We start from the raw sequence: 16,453 nt of genomic DNA on the forward strand, positions 1-16,453 counted from the left end.
ACTGAGAAAGGTATATTTTAAAATTTCTTACTGGAAGATAGGGAAAAAAACAGTTGTTTTATGTTGAAACCATGAAAAGCAATGGAATTTGAAATTTTTATTTTTCTCTCATTTGAAGAGAGAAAAAACCTAGCCCTTTGAAGAACATAGATATCAATAGGTCAAAACAGGATTTCAAAATCAGAATCCAGATTAAATATCTACACCAGAGCAAATGTGTACAAAAGCATGATCTTGCATAAGTTATGTGCTTGAGAACACATAGGGAGTGTCTGAGCAAGAACAGTTCGATTGCCAGTGACCATAGTTATTAACTTGGGGTCCATGGATCCAGAAGGCATAGATTGGCTTCAGACAGTCCCTGAACTTCCTGAAAATATACACAGAATGGTGTGTGTATGTGCATCAGGGGAGAGTAGCTCTTTGATCAGAATTTCAAAGAAGTTCAAGACCCCTCAAAAGTTGAGTTTGGGCAATACAGTTAGATGTGCCTGAGAGTCATCAGAAATACAGGCAGGAATTCAGATGTCAGTCGAAATTAGATACAGAGTTGGGAGTTCCCATTGTGGCTCAGAGGGTTAAGGAGCCGACATTGTCTCTGTGAGGATGTGGGTTTGATCTCTGGCCTTACTCAGTGGATCGGGGATCTGGTGCTGCCATGAGCTGTGGTGTAGGCCACAGACAAGCCTCAGATAGCACGTTGCTGTGGCTGTGAGGTAGACCGGCCCCTGCTGCTCCAATTCAACCCCTAGCGTGGGAATTTCCATATACTGTGGGTGTGGCCCTAAAAAGCAGGGAAGAAAAAAACAGAGAGGGAACAAGACAGAAGGTAGGAAGGCAAGTTTAATGTTGAAATTGGTAGGCAGAGAAGAGGAAGCTGGTAAAAACAAAGGGCAATCTGATGATGAGGGTATAATTGGGTGAGAGGAGTGTTTATGGAAAACAAGGCATAAGAGGAGGGGGCAGTGGACAGTGTGCAGTGCCACAGAGATCAAGAAAAGACTGCAAGTGTATCTTGTAAGATTTAGGAGCTGGGAAGTCACTGTCGAATTCTACAAGGACCGTTTTGGCAGAAGGTGGGCGCAGAAGTCCCATGCAGTAGGTTATGGATGGAAACTGAGTATAGAAGTGTGAAGAAAATTGAGAAGAAAAGGAGGAAAAGAGGGCCTTGGGGCAGGTGCAAGAGAGGAATGGAACAAATTTCTATAAACTACTCCTGGTCAGGAGTTCCTGTTGTGGCTCAGCGGTTAACGAACCCAACTAGTATCTATGAGGTGTGGGTTCGATCCGTGGCCTCACTCAGTGGGTTAAAGGTCCTGTGTTGCTGTGAGCTGTGGTGTAGTGTGCAGACTTGGCTCAGATCCCATGTTGCTGTGGCTGTGGCATAGGCTGGCAGCTGCGGTTCCAATTTGACCCCTAGCAGGGGAACCTCCACATGCCAAGGATACGGCCCTAAAAACAAACAAACAAAAAGACAACAACAACAAAAAAAAACCAACAAAAAACCAAAACAAAACCTACTCCTGGTCAACAAACAGTTAAGGGTTCCTCAGAATGTGCCAAATGATTTTTTTCTTTAACTCCTAAAACATACTCTGATTAACTGAGAAATGAATCAAAAATAAAATCTTTAAAACATAATGTTTTATTATGAGAAATTTACAGTGCACACTGAAACAGATTCAGTTACCTGTGTCACTGTAAATGGTGGCTGAATAAATGTAATGGCAAAATGAGTCTTAAAAAAGAGAGGTTTGTATAGATTTTGAGAGAGTAGAATCCAACCCTTATGAAATTTACAAACATCAGGATGGGGAAGGGTTATAGAAGCAAAAGTGCTTAATGTCTTAAATAACTAGTGACTTTATCATTAAAATAACTGTTTAAAAAAAATTTCTAAACCGTGTAATGGAGGAACAAGTAAGAAAACAAAGGAGACAGCCTAGAAAAATATAAAGCAGAAAACATAAAACATGATGTCTGAAAGACTGTCAAATACAATAGTTGTAAAAGTACATCTCATAATGTTTCAGCGCCTCGGCTCCGGATCTAGCGATAATGGAGGTTTCACAATATTGCTGGTCTGTGTGGACCTCACCGTCCTTTGTTCCCTTAACTGTTCTTCTGAAAGTAGTCTCATTCGTCTCTTTATGCAAACCATGTGGAGTTTACAGAGCTGTTTTCTGCCAAGACCATGTTTGATAGTACAAGGCAGTCTTAATATCAAATTAAAATTCAAAACTAAAAAGCTCTGAGATTTTTTTGAAAAATCAGCAGTGGATAAAAAACAATTAAAAATTTTTTTATTTACAAATTCTATTTATTTGTTTGTTTGTTTATTGCTGCACCCACAGCATGTTCCACCTGTACTGCTGCAGTTGTGTCTTGTACCACAACTGTGGCAGCATCTGACCCTTAACCCACTGTGCCACATGGGAACCTCCTAAAACGATATTAAATAAAGCAAAGTTAGTTAAGGTAAAAAATTACAAGATAAAATTAATGGAAATTACATAGCAGCAAACTTCTAACATACCAGTCTTCATCTGTGATAGATCAAAATAGATGGAAAATAAAGACGAAAAGAACCTTACAAGATAATTTACAAATTTGAACTAAAAGATAAATATCAAACTCTACATTCCACAGGAAATACATCATTTTGTTTATTCCGCAAATGTTCATTCATTCATTGTTTATCCTTATCTTCTAGAATAGTGCTATGCATAGAGCATGCACACAATAAATATTTGTTAAGTAATAGGCAGAGTAAGTCTTTTCAAGGTTTCACAGAAACTTGTATACACTGATTACATACTAGGCCTCAGTAAAAATGCAATATTATCCTTGAAACAAAATTTGCCCTTTCAAACTACAAATTTTAAAATTTGCATTTTTTAAACTACAAGTCAGAGAAGTTAAAATGAAAGACTTTGAGCTCTGGGTCCTGACTGAGAAATGGAACCTGTGTTTACCACAAATAATCGTAAAGTAACCTATCTTTATATTATATACAACGATGGTACATGTTTTTAAAATGCTATTCATAAAACTTATTGCCACACTTGAAAGAGAGAATTGTGAACAAGAAAAAGTCTAGAAAAGGTAAGAGAGTGACCACAGTATGTTTGAGGAGAAGGATTCTAAATAAAAGAAGGATTCTTCAGTCTGGAGAAGCGATGGTTGAAGGGAACATGAGAAAAACTACAAGTGGCAAAAATGAAACAAACTCAGATTTAGTCCTTAGATTCTAAAATAAGGAGTGAGGTGACCAAATTTGCAACTGGAATGTTAGTCATTTTCAGAAATAACGTAAGGAAGTAGATTCATCAAACATTAAGTGACAGATGGGACTTAAAGACTATCTGGTCAAATTTCTTTGGGTTATAAATAAAGACTATTTCAACAAATGGCGCTGGGAAAACTGGATATCCACATGCAAAAGAATGAAGTTGGAGCCTAACCTTACACCATATTCAAAAACAATCCCAAATGGATCAAAGTCCTAAATGTAACAGCTAAATCTATAAAACTTCAAAACTCTTAAAAGAAAAATACATAAAAGCTTCATGACCTTGGCTTCATTAATGATTTCTTGGATATGACACCCAAAGCACAGGCAACACAAAAAGAAAATATAAATTGAACTACATCACAGTTTAAAATTTCTATGCATCAAAAGACACAATCAACAGAGTTTAAAGTCACCCCACAAAATGGGAGAAAATATTTGCAAGTCACATATGTGATAAGTAGTTAACATCTAGAGTGGCTTCGTTGCCAAGAAAATAAAGTCCAAAGCCCTTAACTTGGTTCATGATACCCATTAACAGTCGGCACTTCATTACTTCTCCAGCCTTAATGGACAGTTTTCTGCTGCCTTCTAGTCACTGGCCGTTGTGAACACTTTCAGTGCTGGGAATTTAGCAGGCTCTGTCCTTCTTTGGCCTTTATGCGCGGTTTCCTCTCCTCAGAGCAATGTCGAGCCTCCCCCACCCTACTAGGACCTTCCTGGTCTGTAAATCAGCTTTCCCAGGAAGGCTGGTCTCATCCGAGTCTGTGTTAGGTGGCCCTCCTGGGGGATCCTGTCCTCCCATCATCAAGCACATTTTAACCCTGCATTGTGATTGCCTGTTTACTTGCCTGCTCTGGGTTAGTTGACTCAAAGTGGGGGCTTAATAAATCATTAATAAATGAATTGATAAACAGATCCAGAGGCTGTAGTTCACCCAGTCACATCCCTAGGTCATTGCAGTGCCAGTAGCATAATTAGTGGTAGAACCAGAACAGAGCTCCATACAGCGCTCTTCTCACTGCTATATCACATGATGGGTAGTAAACTCTTGAAACTCACTGTCGCAGGAGAGCTGCGACCCAAAGAGATGTTGAGATGTGTAAACATTTTAGGTTTGACATTGCCCATCTCTTTTCATTGCCCTCTCATTGGGTCCCAAATAACTAAGAAGGCCTGGGACAGATGGAGAAAAAGACTGACCAGGTATGGTAAGGTCTAAGTTCCATTTGGGAGAATGCTGAATCAAGCAATTTTGCCAAAATTGAAAACCTTAATTTTGTAGGCTGTCTTTAGATTTGGCCTTTATGATGTAACTCCTGAGGCCCCTCTCTATTAAGTTTGTACTGCATGGTGAAATTCGGCATACTGCATTAAAACTTTGCTTTGAGGAAATCCAGTATGAGTTGAAAAGAAAATGTTTCCCATAATATGCACATAGACATATAAACAGATAGAAGTATGTATGTTTAGAATATAAATCACTTAAATGAGTCAAAGCTGTCATTTATAAGAGGAGTGATGTGGAATGTGGAAAATAAAATCACATCTTTTATTAAATAAAATACTCCAAATATACATAAATTAAACCATAATTCCATCTTTGGTGCTTGTGATATAATTAATCTCTCATATATTACAGATTTATGTCAACATAGCTCGCCAGTGAAATGAAAATTGTATTTTGTATATGGTATGAGTGTATTATATATAACATGGCACAGCTAGACTCCAGCTGCAACTCAAAATTACTGAATGGATATCATTCCAAATGTAACTTACTGAAACAGTGTTTCAGAATCACAAACAATGCATGCATTCTATAAAACTTCAAAACCATAAAGGTTTAAAACTTAGTTGAGGAATGAATTGTTTAAAAAAAAAAGTTACAATTAAATCATATTATTATATCCTGGACAAAGCAATCTCTCCTTTTACTTACTGGCACTGAGGTGAATTTTGGCCTTAAGTAGAAAGTATAGCACTCTGCTCAGATAACCATTTAAAAGCAGACAGGTACTCTAGCATTTTTTAGTTCCATTCAAAATCAAGAATACAGGAGGAAATAGGTATGTTTAGTTTATATAAAATGAGACGTACGATCATAAGCAGCTTTAGTAATTGCTCTTGCTGCATTCTTCTGAATATCAGGAATTGTAGAGTTTTCTGCAAATGAGAGGAGCTTCTTCAGACCCCCCGTCTGCTGAATCAGCACCATAGTATCCATATCTTCAAGGCAATTGGCTATCACGGAAAGTGCTTCTATATGCAGGTCATTCAATTCCTAGTAATAACAGCAAACACAATTTGAGAAAAGTGTAATAAGAGGAATTCATATTTTCCAAATTTTACTACAAGAGGGACTCAGGTCAGTCAGAACATAATGTGATTAATTTTATTGTGACAGAGGCCCAAGTTCTGTTTGTTAATGTAACATCACTCCCCCTAACCATTTAAGTTACAGGATGTCAAGGAGAAGAACAAGCACCATCCCAAGACTTTGCATCCTCCTCTGGGGAAGGGACCAGCATGTTTTTGATTGTACACAGGACAGCTGTACCATGTTAAGTGGAAGTATGGTCTTGTTATTGTCTTCATTTGGAGATTAAGGATTAGGAGCTGTGTAGGGGTGCCAAATTGACTAGGTTAATTTTTAAACCACAGTATACATTTTTAGTCAAACAATATCTAGGCGTTTCTGTGAAGGTATTTTTTAGATGAAATTACTGTTTAAAACCGTAGACTGAGTGAAGCAGATTATCCTCCATCATGTGGGGTAAATGGCTCTTGCTTCACCTTGGAGAAAAACTATGAACCTTTCCACCGAAAAGAAAATCATGAACTTGGAGAATAGACTTGCGGTTGCCAAGGAGGAGGGGGAGGGAATGGGATGGATGGGGAGCTTGGGCTTAATAGATGCAGACCATTGCCTTTGGAATGGATTAGCAATGAGATCCTGCTGTGCAGCACTGGGAACTATGTCTAGTCACTTATGATGGAGTATAATAATGTGAAAAAAAAAGAATCTATACATGTCTGTGTAACTTGGTCAGCATGCTGTACAGTAGAAAATAGACAGAACACTGTAAACCACCTATAATGGAAAAAAAATCAGTATTAAAAAAAATGGCAGACAAAGGTTAAAAGACAAATTCTAGCGAGGTGTTTCAAGAAAACATAAAATCATAAACAGTAATTTAAAATTCTTAAATCTTTTTAGGGCCTCACCTGTGGCATATAAAAGTTCCCAGGCGAGGGGTCAAGTTGGAGCTATAGCTACAGGCCTATACCACAGCCACAGCAACACCAGATCCGAGCCACATCTGTGACCTACACCGTAGCTTGCGGCTAAGCCAGATGCTTAACCCACTGAGTAAAGCCAGCGATTGAACCTGCATCCTCATGGAGATCAGTGAGGTTCTTAACCTGCTGAGCCACAATGGGAACTGCAAAAATCTTAAATCTTCTAAACTAGATGGGGATGGCCTCTAGCATTAGTCTGCTTTAATCATGCTGGTAAACTATGTAGCAATAAGCAAGTTCATCCATTATATTTAATATCATGCTTAAATACAATAAAATTTCATTTAAAAATATTCAATAATTTGCATTATGTAACACCACTTAGGAGATATACATCTCATAGAGAGCTGAATGAATGTTAAGGTACCTTAGTTTCTAGGATCTTAATAAGGAGGTCCACTCCTTGGTTCTCTCTTAGCATTGCCCGGGACTCCTTATCATTTGTAATAACACCTAAGGTTTTAAGAGCCAACAACTGGATAACTGGATATTCTGTCTTCAAGAGATCTAATATAGAAGGGATTGCATTCAGTTCTTGAAGAGTAGCTCGGCACTGAAAATCCTGCCAAGAAATACAGATGTTCCAATAAGTGATTTTTGAAGCAAAATACAGTCTCAAAAATAGAGAAATTCTATTTTCTAACAAAGAACATTAAAAGTTATACTGTTACCGTCTTTTATTTCAGATTCACTTCCACATTAACTCACAAACAAAAATAAGCAAACCATCAATTGACAATACCAAAATATCCATTTTAACTATAAAGATAATTGTCAATAATAGGAAATAGACATGATTTATGACTTCTCAGTATCTATTGTCTCTTTATTATACAGCAAATTCCTCTTACTGTAAACAACATTACAATGAAAGCTGCGCTAATGAAATTCTTTTCACACTCTCTACCCTATTTCAAATAGCATTTGATAAAATGAAATGATGGTATCAGTTCCTTATTATCATTCAAGTGGATTGTTTATAAAATGCTTATCTGCATGCAGTGCTGTCGGCAGGTTCTGTGCCTGCAGCTTTACATCAGGTTTAGTTCTGACACATGCCCTTTATTTAGGACGTTCACAAGATCAAGGGGTCATTAGAGGCCAGACAAGTCACTTCTCCCGGTGTGTCTGTAATCCTGGGTGTGTGTGAGTGGTGGAAGGAGGGGCTGCTGCAATGAGCAATGGAAAAAACAAAGCAAAAAGCCGTGAAAAGCCCCCAAACCCTGACTGCTCAATCATGACATTTTAAACCAAAACATGGTAAATTTACAATAGCATTAAAGGCGGAAAAAATCCACTGCCAGCTTAGCTTTCCTCTGTTCATCCTTCAACTGACATATAATATTCAGCTTCCTTCGGACATAAAAATTGTAGGTTGCTGTTTGTTATGGTGAATTGTATCCTCCCCAAATCTCTGGTGAAGCCCTAACTCTCAGCACCTAAAATGTGACATTTGGAAACAGGGTCGTTGCAGATGTAACCAGTTAAGGTCAGGTCATGGCGAAGAAGGGTGGCTATTTAATGGTGTCTTTATGAGATTGGTGTCTTTATAAGAGGAGGAGAGAGAGCTGACAGAGAGAGACTGCAGAGATGCAAGCCAGCGACTGCCAAGGACCCACAGCCACCACCAGAAGCTGGGAAGAGGCAGGAAGGGTTCTACCCAGGGTCCCAGCGGGGGGCTGGCCCTGCTGACACCTTGATTTCAGAAATCCAGCCCCAGAATTGAGGGAATAGATTGCTGTTTTTAAGCCACCTGATTTGTGGTACTTTATCACATTAGCCCTAGGAAATGAATACACTATTATTAACTAGTACTTCCGTTATGAAGAATAGTGGAGGGAAGCTTTTTTCATTTCCACTTGCTAAAAAGTAGAGAAACAGAGCTACTCAGGCATCTGGGAATAAAACACACAAATGGGATAATTTAGGCCTAGAGGATGAAGTGAAGTAACCAGAGAAGAGAAGGCACACAGCTGCATGTCCTCTTTAGGAAGCATGTTGTTAACACCAGTGAGTGCCCAGCCTCACGGCACGTGGCATGGACATGCCATGACCCCGGGATGCACACTCTGGGTACTTTTTGACATGAACCCATTTATCCTCTTTTTCCATGTATTTTGTGTAGATACTTGGCTTCTTGATACACCTTCGCTCACTTTTGCTTCTATATCTCTTCTTTCACATTCTCTCAATGGCTATTTAAATGGTGTCTTTTGGACTTCCCGCTGTGGTGCAGCCGGTTAAGGGTCTAGCATTGTCATCGCAGCAGCTTGGGTCACTGATGTGGCAAGGGTTTGATCCCTGGCCCAGGAACGTCCATATGTTGTGGATGTGGCAAAAAAAAAAAAAAAAAAAAGTCAGAGTTCCTTCCCATCATGGTACAGTGGAAACAAATCTGACTAGGAACCATGAGGTTGCAGTTCGATTCCTGGCTTTGCTCAGTGGGTTAATGATCCTGTGTTGCTGTGGCTGTGGCTGTAGCTCCAATTGACCCCTAGCCTGGAAACCTCCATATGCAAGTGTGGCCCTAAAAAGCAAAAAAAAAAAAAAAAAAAAAAGGTGGCTTTTACTTCCAGTTGATCTAAAGCTTATCAAATGTGTGTGGGAATTGTTCAGCCTGCCCTGCTGTGGGTGTGAGGCTGTGCATGCTGGTTTGGGGATTGGGAGGTTGGGGTTGGGGAGGAGCCTGAGGATGGGGTAGGTGGGCGAGGGGAAGGTAAGCAGTTTCTTCCGTTATGAAGGAAAAGCAGCACAGTGATGTAGCATCTTGAAAACAGGAACGATCAGTTCCGTTCAGCAAAACTCAACTCACTAGGTTTTTACCAACAAATAAGCCTAATCCCAAATCTTGGTACATTGCATAGGGCATATGGTACAGCTGATTGGATCACCAATATTATATCAATAGGTAACTGCCTCGGTCAAAACTAGATCAACACTAATACTAGATTTCCTGTTTTGGAAGAAATATATTTTATCTAGTATAATCTTGCCTTAATTTGTAAGCCACTCTATTCTTTTAAAATAAGAGAGTGTTCCTGTCGTGGCGCAGCGGAAACAAATCCAACTAGGAACCATGAGGTTGCAGGTTTGATCCCTGGCCTTACTCAGTGGGTTAAGGGTCCAGCGTTGCTGTGAGCTGTGGTGTAAGTCGTAGACGTGGCTCGGATCTGGCATTGCTATGGCTCTGACGTAGGCCGGCAGCTACAGCTGCAATTAGACCCCTAGCCTGGGAACCTCCATATGCTGCAGGTGCAGCCCTAAAAGCTCAAGACAAAAAAAAAGAGAGAGAGAGAGAGAGAGTTCCCTGGTCGCCTAATGGCTAAGGGTTTGGGTTGTCAATCCTGCAGCTCGGGTTTGATCCCTGGCCCAGGAACTTCTTCTTTTTTTCTTTTTTTTTTTTTTTTTTTTTTTTTTTTGTCTTTTTGCTATTTCTTTGGGCCGCTCCTGCGGCATATGGAGGTTCCCAGGCTAGGGGTTGAATCAGAGCTGTAGCCACTGGCCTACGCCAGAGCCACAGCAACCCGGGATCCGAGCCGCGTCTGCAACCTACACCATAGCTCACGGCAATGCTGGATCGTTAACCCACTGAGCAAGGGCAGGGACCGAACCCGCCACCTCATGGTTCCTAGTCGGATTCGTTAACCACTGCGCCACGACGGGAACTCCGCAGGAACTTTTGCATGCCGCAGGCAAGGCCAAAAACAAACAAACAAAAAACCAAAAAAAAAACCCTCCTGAGCTATGTTTCTAAACTACCCTTTCATAGAGGACAATTACTTACAAAATGTGAAAACTGAAACGTATCAGCACTAAACTTCCTTTTTTTTTTTCTCTCTGAATAACTGCTAAATGGTACCGAGAAAAATTGATTATGTAAAACTAGAGTGTTATAAAAGCTTATTCTTTTTTTAAATGGAAAAATAAATTCTATAACCAGCTTTTGTCAAAACACACGCTTTTAGAAATTAATCTCACCTGGACCAAGTTGTAAATGCACTCAATAGAATTCTTCTTCACATCCGGGTCTGGGCTGCTTAGCAGTCTGATGAGAGGCTGTAATCCACCTTGTTCAAATATTTGCACTTTGCTGGTATACTCTGCAGACATGTTTGCTAGGCAAAGACTAGCAAACTCATGGATAACTACTTCTTCTGTGTATCAAAAAAGTAAAAGAACACAAGTCTGTAAAGGCTTATTCAACCATTACTTTAAAACATGCTTCGGAAACCAAAGCTCCACACATCTTACCTTGGTTGGAGCCCAAATTGGTTTGAGAGATTTTAATGATAATTCATAACTGGTGTTTCATAAATTATTTTCAATAGGTAGTGTAATCAGATGTGAAAAATAAACCATTCCCAATTTTTGAGAAAGATGTAGGTGGTAATGTTACCTTCTGGAGCCAGCTGAGCAATCACAGAATTCATGACGTCTAACTCCCTTAGCAATTTTTTGACATCGTCTACAAAAGAAGAAATACTAATGTTTATCAATAATAATAATGGCAATGTCTGTGGAATAGTTCCTTATGAGATAGGTTCTATTATTGTCTAAGTTTAGAGATAAGAAAATTGAGGCTGGAAATCACAGAGCAAGTAAGTGCTGGGGATGGATTTCACACCCAGGCGAGTCTGACCCCAGACAGACTCCAGCCCATGCTCCTTGATCGCTCCACTGTACTGCTTCCAAAACACGAGAAAAGATGACTATAAATGTGCAAGAAGTGCCTAGAACACCTGTCAGTCAGGCTGAGTTACTGTGCCCGACAGTTGCTTATTCTGTAACTGTAATTCTTTTTTTTGTTTGTTTCTGTTTTGTTGGGAGGATACTTTAAATTTTAGACTTTAATAAAACTAGTACAAAATGCAGATAAGAATCACCCTCAGCCTTTTTCCATAGCTACGTCTTATTTGCTTTCCATTTGATTATCAGAAATACCAAAAATGCTCACAGATAAGTCTACCAGTTTTTTTTAAAGTTCACTTTTATATTATTTGTAGGAGCCTAAATAAAGGTAGATAGTTACTCCCCTACTTCTTTCTTGCCAACCGTAACCCCCTTTTCCTGAGAAATAAGGCATAGCTGCTACTTCAGTTTTGCAATTTCTCGTCTTTTCTGTAAGCCAGCATTAGCATTATAAGTTTGGGAAAGTTCATTTTGCAGCAGCTGAAGCAAATGGTCTCTAGATAAATTTTTCCGCATTAACCACTGGATTTTTTTTTTTTTTTTTTGGTCTTTTCTTGGACACCTTTTCCTGTGGGATTTAGAGGTATGGCTGTTCCTCACTCAGCCTGTCAAAGCTTCATTCTCTCTGTTCTGTTCACAATGGCTCAAAGAGGGCTAGCGGACTTAACAGCTGCCAACATGCACACAAACAGGCTTTCAGTACAGAAGAACAATTGAGTTTTGGGGACATGAGGGACTTCATTTTACTATCAAAACTTGTCTGAAAAACACATTACCTCCACAGGTTAAGAAGTAAGAGCCTTGGCATAATACTCAGATCATTCCAAGTGTCCTATAAACTACACAGAAGGGCCATTATGGAAAAGCTTGCTGTCATTCTCTTCTCTTTCTTACGAGTCCAGTCTGTGTTGTTTGTGATGATATATATATACATATATATATTTTGTCTTTTGTCTTTTTAGGGCTGCACCCACAGCATATGGAGGTTCCCAGGCTAGGTGTCAAATCAGAGCTGTAGCCGCTGGCCTACACCAGAGCCACAGCAATGTAGGATTGGAGCTGCGTCTGCGACCCACACCACATCTCACGGCAACGCGGGATCCTTAACCCACTGAGCAATTGAACCCGAAACCTCATGGTTCCTAGTCGGATTTGTTTCTGCTGCGCCACGACAGGAACTCCTGCAATATTTCTGAAGGCGGTACCAAGATCTCCTATTTTTACATGCTTGAAGAAAAGCATTTCTGGGCTCTTAGGTCTCCCAGTACATTCTCTGTTAAGTATACACAGTAACCTTCTAAGTTTTCAGAGTTTCTGCTGCCACACTGACCACAAGCTCAGGAAGACTCAGGCCCTGTGGGCTGTCTCTCTGCTCCCGATGTTTCTCTGCAGGAGGATCTGCTCCTACAGGGAGGGCCCCCCTCAGGGCCCCTCCCCAACCCCTGGCTGCGTCTCTAAGTGCTCCCTCCCCTTGGTCTGCACAAACAAGGTAAAAGTTTTGCTAGAGGATTCTCTGGGCCATGGAATTCCTTCCAGATATGAATTTAGCCCAGATCTGTTCAACAGCAAATCTAGTATGTTTATCACTACACCACGTGCTTAAGGCTCAATGGATGATTCAGAGTCAATGGCAGCTTTTGTAAATTGGTGGCATGGTTGATTAACTTGTTATTCTGCTTTTTGACACCAGATTGTTCAAATGATCCTTTTCTTGAGGTTAAATCAGCAAAAATAATGGATAAGCGGCTACTCCTGTCACTTTAAACATAACGTTCATCTCTGTCCCCTTCTTTCTCAAGAGTGACACTTTCGGATTTAGCAACATGAACTTGTGGTGGGGCCACATGAACAGGTTCTAGCCAAACAGTGTGACACCTACAATTCTAGCTCTTCTCTGAACCGCCTTTCTTCCTGCAGCGCCTTCATGCTCTCTGTTTTAATTGCTTTCTCACAAGTTTTAGGCTTCATAATATTGACCATCTAATTTAGTCTTGAGCTGGTAGACTCTTACATCCACCTTCTCCTAAGATGGCAAGCTCTTTGGATTGCTTTCAGTAAAGTCTGGGCTTCCAAGGCAGCCGCTCCTTACGAGGATCCTGATGAACTCTCTCTTTAGCTGACTTCTTTAAATGAGTCTCTGTTATATGGCCTCATGGAACTAAACACAAACCAGCAGGTAAACGAAGATAGCAGCTCCCTGTTTGATAACACGTTGTTAAACAAAGTAATTAAAATGCCTATCTTGGTTGACCCAGGCACATAGCTCAATCACTCTAGCAAAAAAAAAAAAAAAAAAAAAAAAAGAAAAGAATTTATTTGCAACTGCAAAAGGGAAAGATGGTTCTCATTGCAATCCTTTAGCACCTGGAATGTTGGAACATTCTGTTAGTCCATCCACTATGAGCACAGTGATATCACTGAGTATATTAAAACCAAATGAAGGTACAAATTTCTAAAGAGGCATCAGTTATTTTAAGACTACCCAAATATGGTGATTTAACCATGTAGCTTCAGAGGTGCATTTATTTATGGAATAATGGAAATATGACTTTTCATTTAGATCAAATGACTGGTTGCTCTTTTTTTAATCTTTTTTTTTTTTTTGGTCTTTTTAGGGCCACATCCATGGCATATAGAAGATCCCAGGCTAGGGATCGAATCAGAGCTATAGTTGCCAGCATGGGCCACAGCCACAGCCACGCCAAATCTGAGCCACATCTGCGACCTATACGACAGCTCACAGCAATGCTGGATCCTTAACCCCACTGAGCAAGGCCAGGGATCAAACACAAGTCCCTCATGGATACTAGTCCAGTTCGTTACCACCAAGCCATGACGGGAACTCCCTGGTTACTCATTTTTTATTCCAAGTGTCCTTGGACATGTAGGAAAAGTGAAACAGTAGCTCTTAATGTGTTGGCACTCTTAACAAGAAAGGAACTTCATAAGCAGTTGAGGATGCCATGTGTTTATCAATGTCATCAGAAAGTTCAAATAGAAAATCAGGTAAGTTAACTCCAATAATGGTTTGATTTTCTTCACCATATTCATGGAATCAAAAGAAGGCCCTTAGAAGTACATTCAACATACTTGAGACCTGAGCACTCAATGGAGGTCTTGAAGCAGCAAAACTCTTTCCATGGTTAAGCTTTTCAAGTGCAGACTGCACTGGTCCTAGCACTAGTTACAGACCAGCTGGCCAGCTTACAAAGGGTGGTTTGACAGGTCTAATTTGACAGGCCCAAATGTTCCCCTGGCCTGGGAACCTCCATATGCCTCGGGTGTGGCCCTAAAAAAAAAAAAAAAAAAAAAAAAAAAAAAGAACAACAACAACAAATAAAAACAGGAAAAAAGTCATAGAAACCTAGACATTGAGTTAGAAAATATAAATATAAACAAAAATTATAACTCTCATTTCTCCCCCAAAATCATTTAGGAGACTCTGATTTAGCACCTACATTAAGGATCATAAAAGATTTAGTCAATAGAAAGTCTACCAAACTGTGAGGCAGAGAGTAAAGCTGTCATTCTAGCTCTCATCTCGGTTCTGCTACCAGCCACCTGCATGACTTTGGGGAAGGAACCCAATCCTTCGAGGGATTGTTCCGATTTTTAAAATAAGGAGTTGCGCGAGAGGTGTTACAAAGCACTTTTGGTTCTCAAACTCTGTGCTGTGTAAAGAGAATAAAAGGTAAGAAGTTGAAAGATTTTTTCCCTCTTTTGGTTATAAGTAATTCAATACGGCACATTCAATACAGCAGGATTAGTCTATAGACGACCCCTGAGATGGATTTATGAAGGCCCTACAGTACACATGATTACTATTATGTAGGAGAGTGCCTGCCACGTTGTGAGTACCATATAAATGTTGAGTGGTGTGTTGTAATCTCTGTTGGAGGAACATGCACTCCCGCACGGCAGTCCTCACCCTGCTGTCTCATTCCTGAGAATGCAGAGGGCCCACCTTACTGCATAGCCACTGTTAGAGCTCCTGTCCCCATGAAGTACCCCGACCCAACACTGCAGGTGCTGTCCATGCAGTCTCTGCCGCTGAGGTGGTGATGGCACAGATGCCAGACCAAGCTCCCTTCCCCCTCCCCTCTCTTCCTCCACTCACAACTGTCTGTAAAGACACCAAGGCCACAGCCCCTGCTGGACACCGTGGTGTAAGGAGCCCCCTTTGTCCCACACAGGGTCCAGGGTAAGTGAGCTGGGGCAGTGCAGGAAGTTGGGGAAGGATCTGTGCTTGTGTTTTTGCTGAGACCGTGGTGAAAGGGAGAACTGAGGATGATTTTAGCCAGGTACCATGACAGAGAGAGACGTGTTTGTTCCTATCAGCCTGAGTTTCAATGATAGAATTCAGCCTCCACCAAGAAAGTCATTTTTTGGTTATGAATAACAAGGCATTTGTTGGCTAACTCAAAAATCTACCACTGAATTTCTCTTCATGGCTCAGCAGTTAATAAAACCAACCAGGATCCATGAGGATGCAGGTTCAACCCCTGGCCTTGCTCATTGGGTTAAGAATCCCTCGTTGCCGTGAGCTGTGGTGTAGGCTCACAGCTGTAACTCCATCCAATTCAACCCCTAGCCTGGGAACTTCCATATGCCACAGGCATGGCTCTAAACAAACAAACAAACAAACAAATCTACCACTACTACATGAAAATGACTTACAAATGGAAAACATCCCTGTTCACTAGTCAGGGACTGCCTTTATTATTTGGTTTTGGTCAAATTGATATTCTAATAGACATAACAGCTATTTTAACTCATACTATTATTCTACCATATTAAATATATTAAAAAAGCTCAAGCAAGAAATAGGTCTGATTTAAGGGGTCATGTCTAAATTTATTTTGGGGAAAATATAGCTTGCAGCTTCGAAAATGTATCAAAACTTTTTACTCTGGGCTTCATTTACTCTGAAATACACATAAAGTGTAACTTATATACAGACAGACAAATTATATTATCCCAACTCAAGGGGAAAAAAAAAACATTTTAGGAGTTCTCATTGTGGCTCATCAGGTTAAGGACCTGACGTCTCTGTGAGGATGCAGGTTCAATCCCTGGCCTCACTCAGTGGATTAAGGATTTGAGTTGTCACAAGCTGTAGCATAGGTTACAGATATCACTCAGATCCAGTGTTGCCATGGCTGTGGTGCA

At 40.3% G+C, this 16,453-nt stretch overlaps 1 protein-coding gene across 3 annotated transcripts in view; it reads right to left on the minus strand.

Annotated features, from left to right (window-relative positions):
- Positions 1-16,453, minus strand: part of ARMC3 (armadillo repeat containing 3) — an 89,262-nt gene that overhangs the window by 55,312 nt on the left and 17,497 nt on the right. For all 3 annotated transcript variants that reach the window (XM_013980262.3, XM_005668154.3, XM_013980261.3), the window contains exons 5-8: positions 10,992-11,060; positions 10,574-10,749; positions 6,963-7,157; positions 5,393-5,576 (exon numbers count right to left, since the gene is read on the minus strand). In XM_013980262.3, the coding sequence (XP_013835716.2) occupies positions 5,393-5,576; positions 6,963-7,157; positions 10,574-10,749; positions 10,992-11,060 (624 nt within the window). The remainder of the gene's footprint in view (positions 1-5,392; positions 5,577-6,962; positions 7,158-10,573; positions 10,750-10,991; positions 11,061-16,453) is intronic.

This window comes from Sus scrofa, chromosome 10 (assembly GCF_054392235.1).
Source record: "Sus scrofa isolate SSC_HxYL_T2T_F1_AM1 chromosome 10, Sscrofa_HxYL_maternal_Yorkshire_Landrace_v2.0, whole genome shotgun sequence".
NCBI lineage: Eukaryota > Metazoa > Chordata > Mammalia > Artiodactyla > Suidae > Sus > Sus scrofa.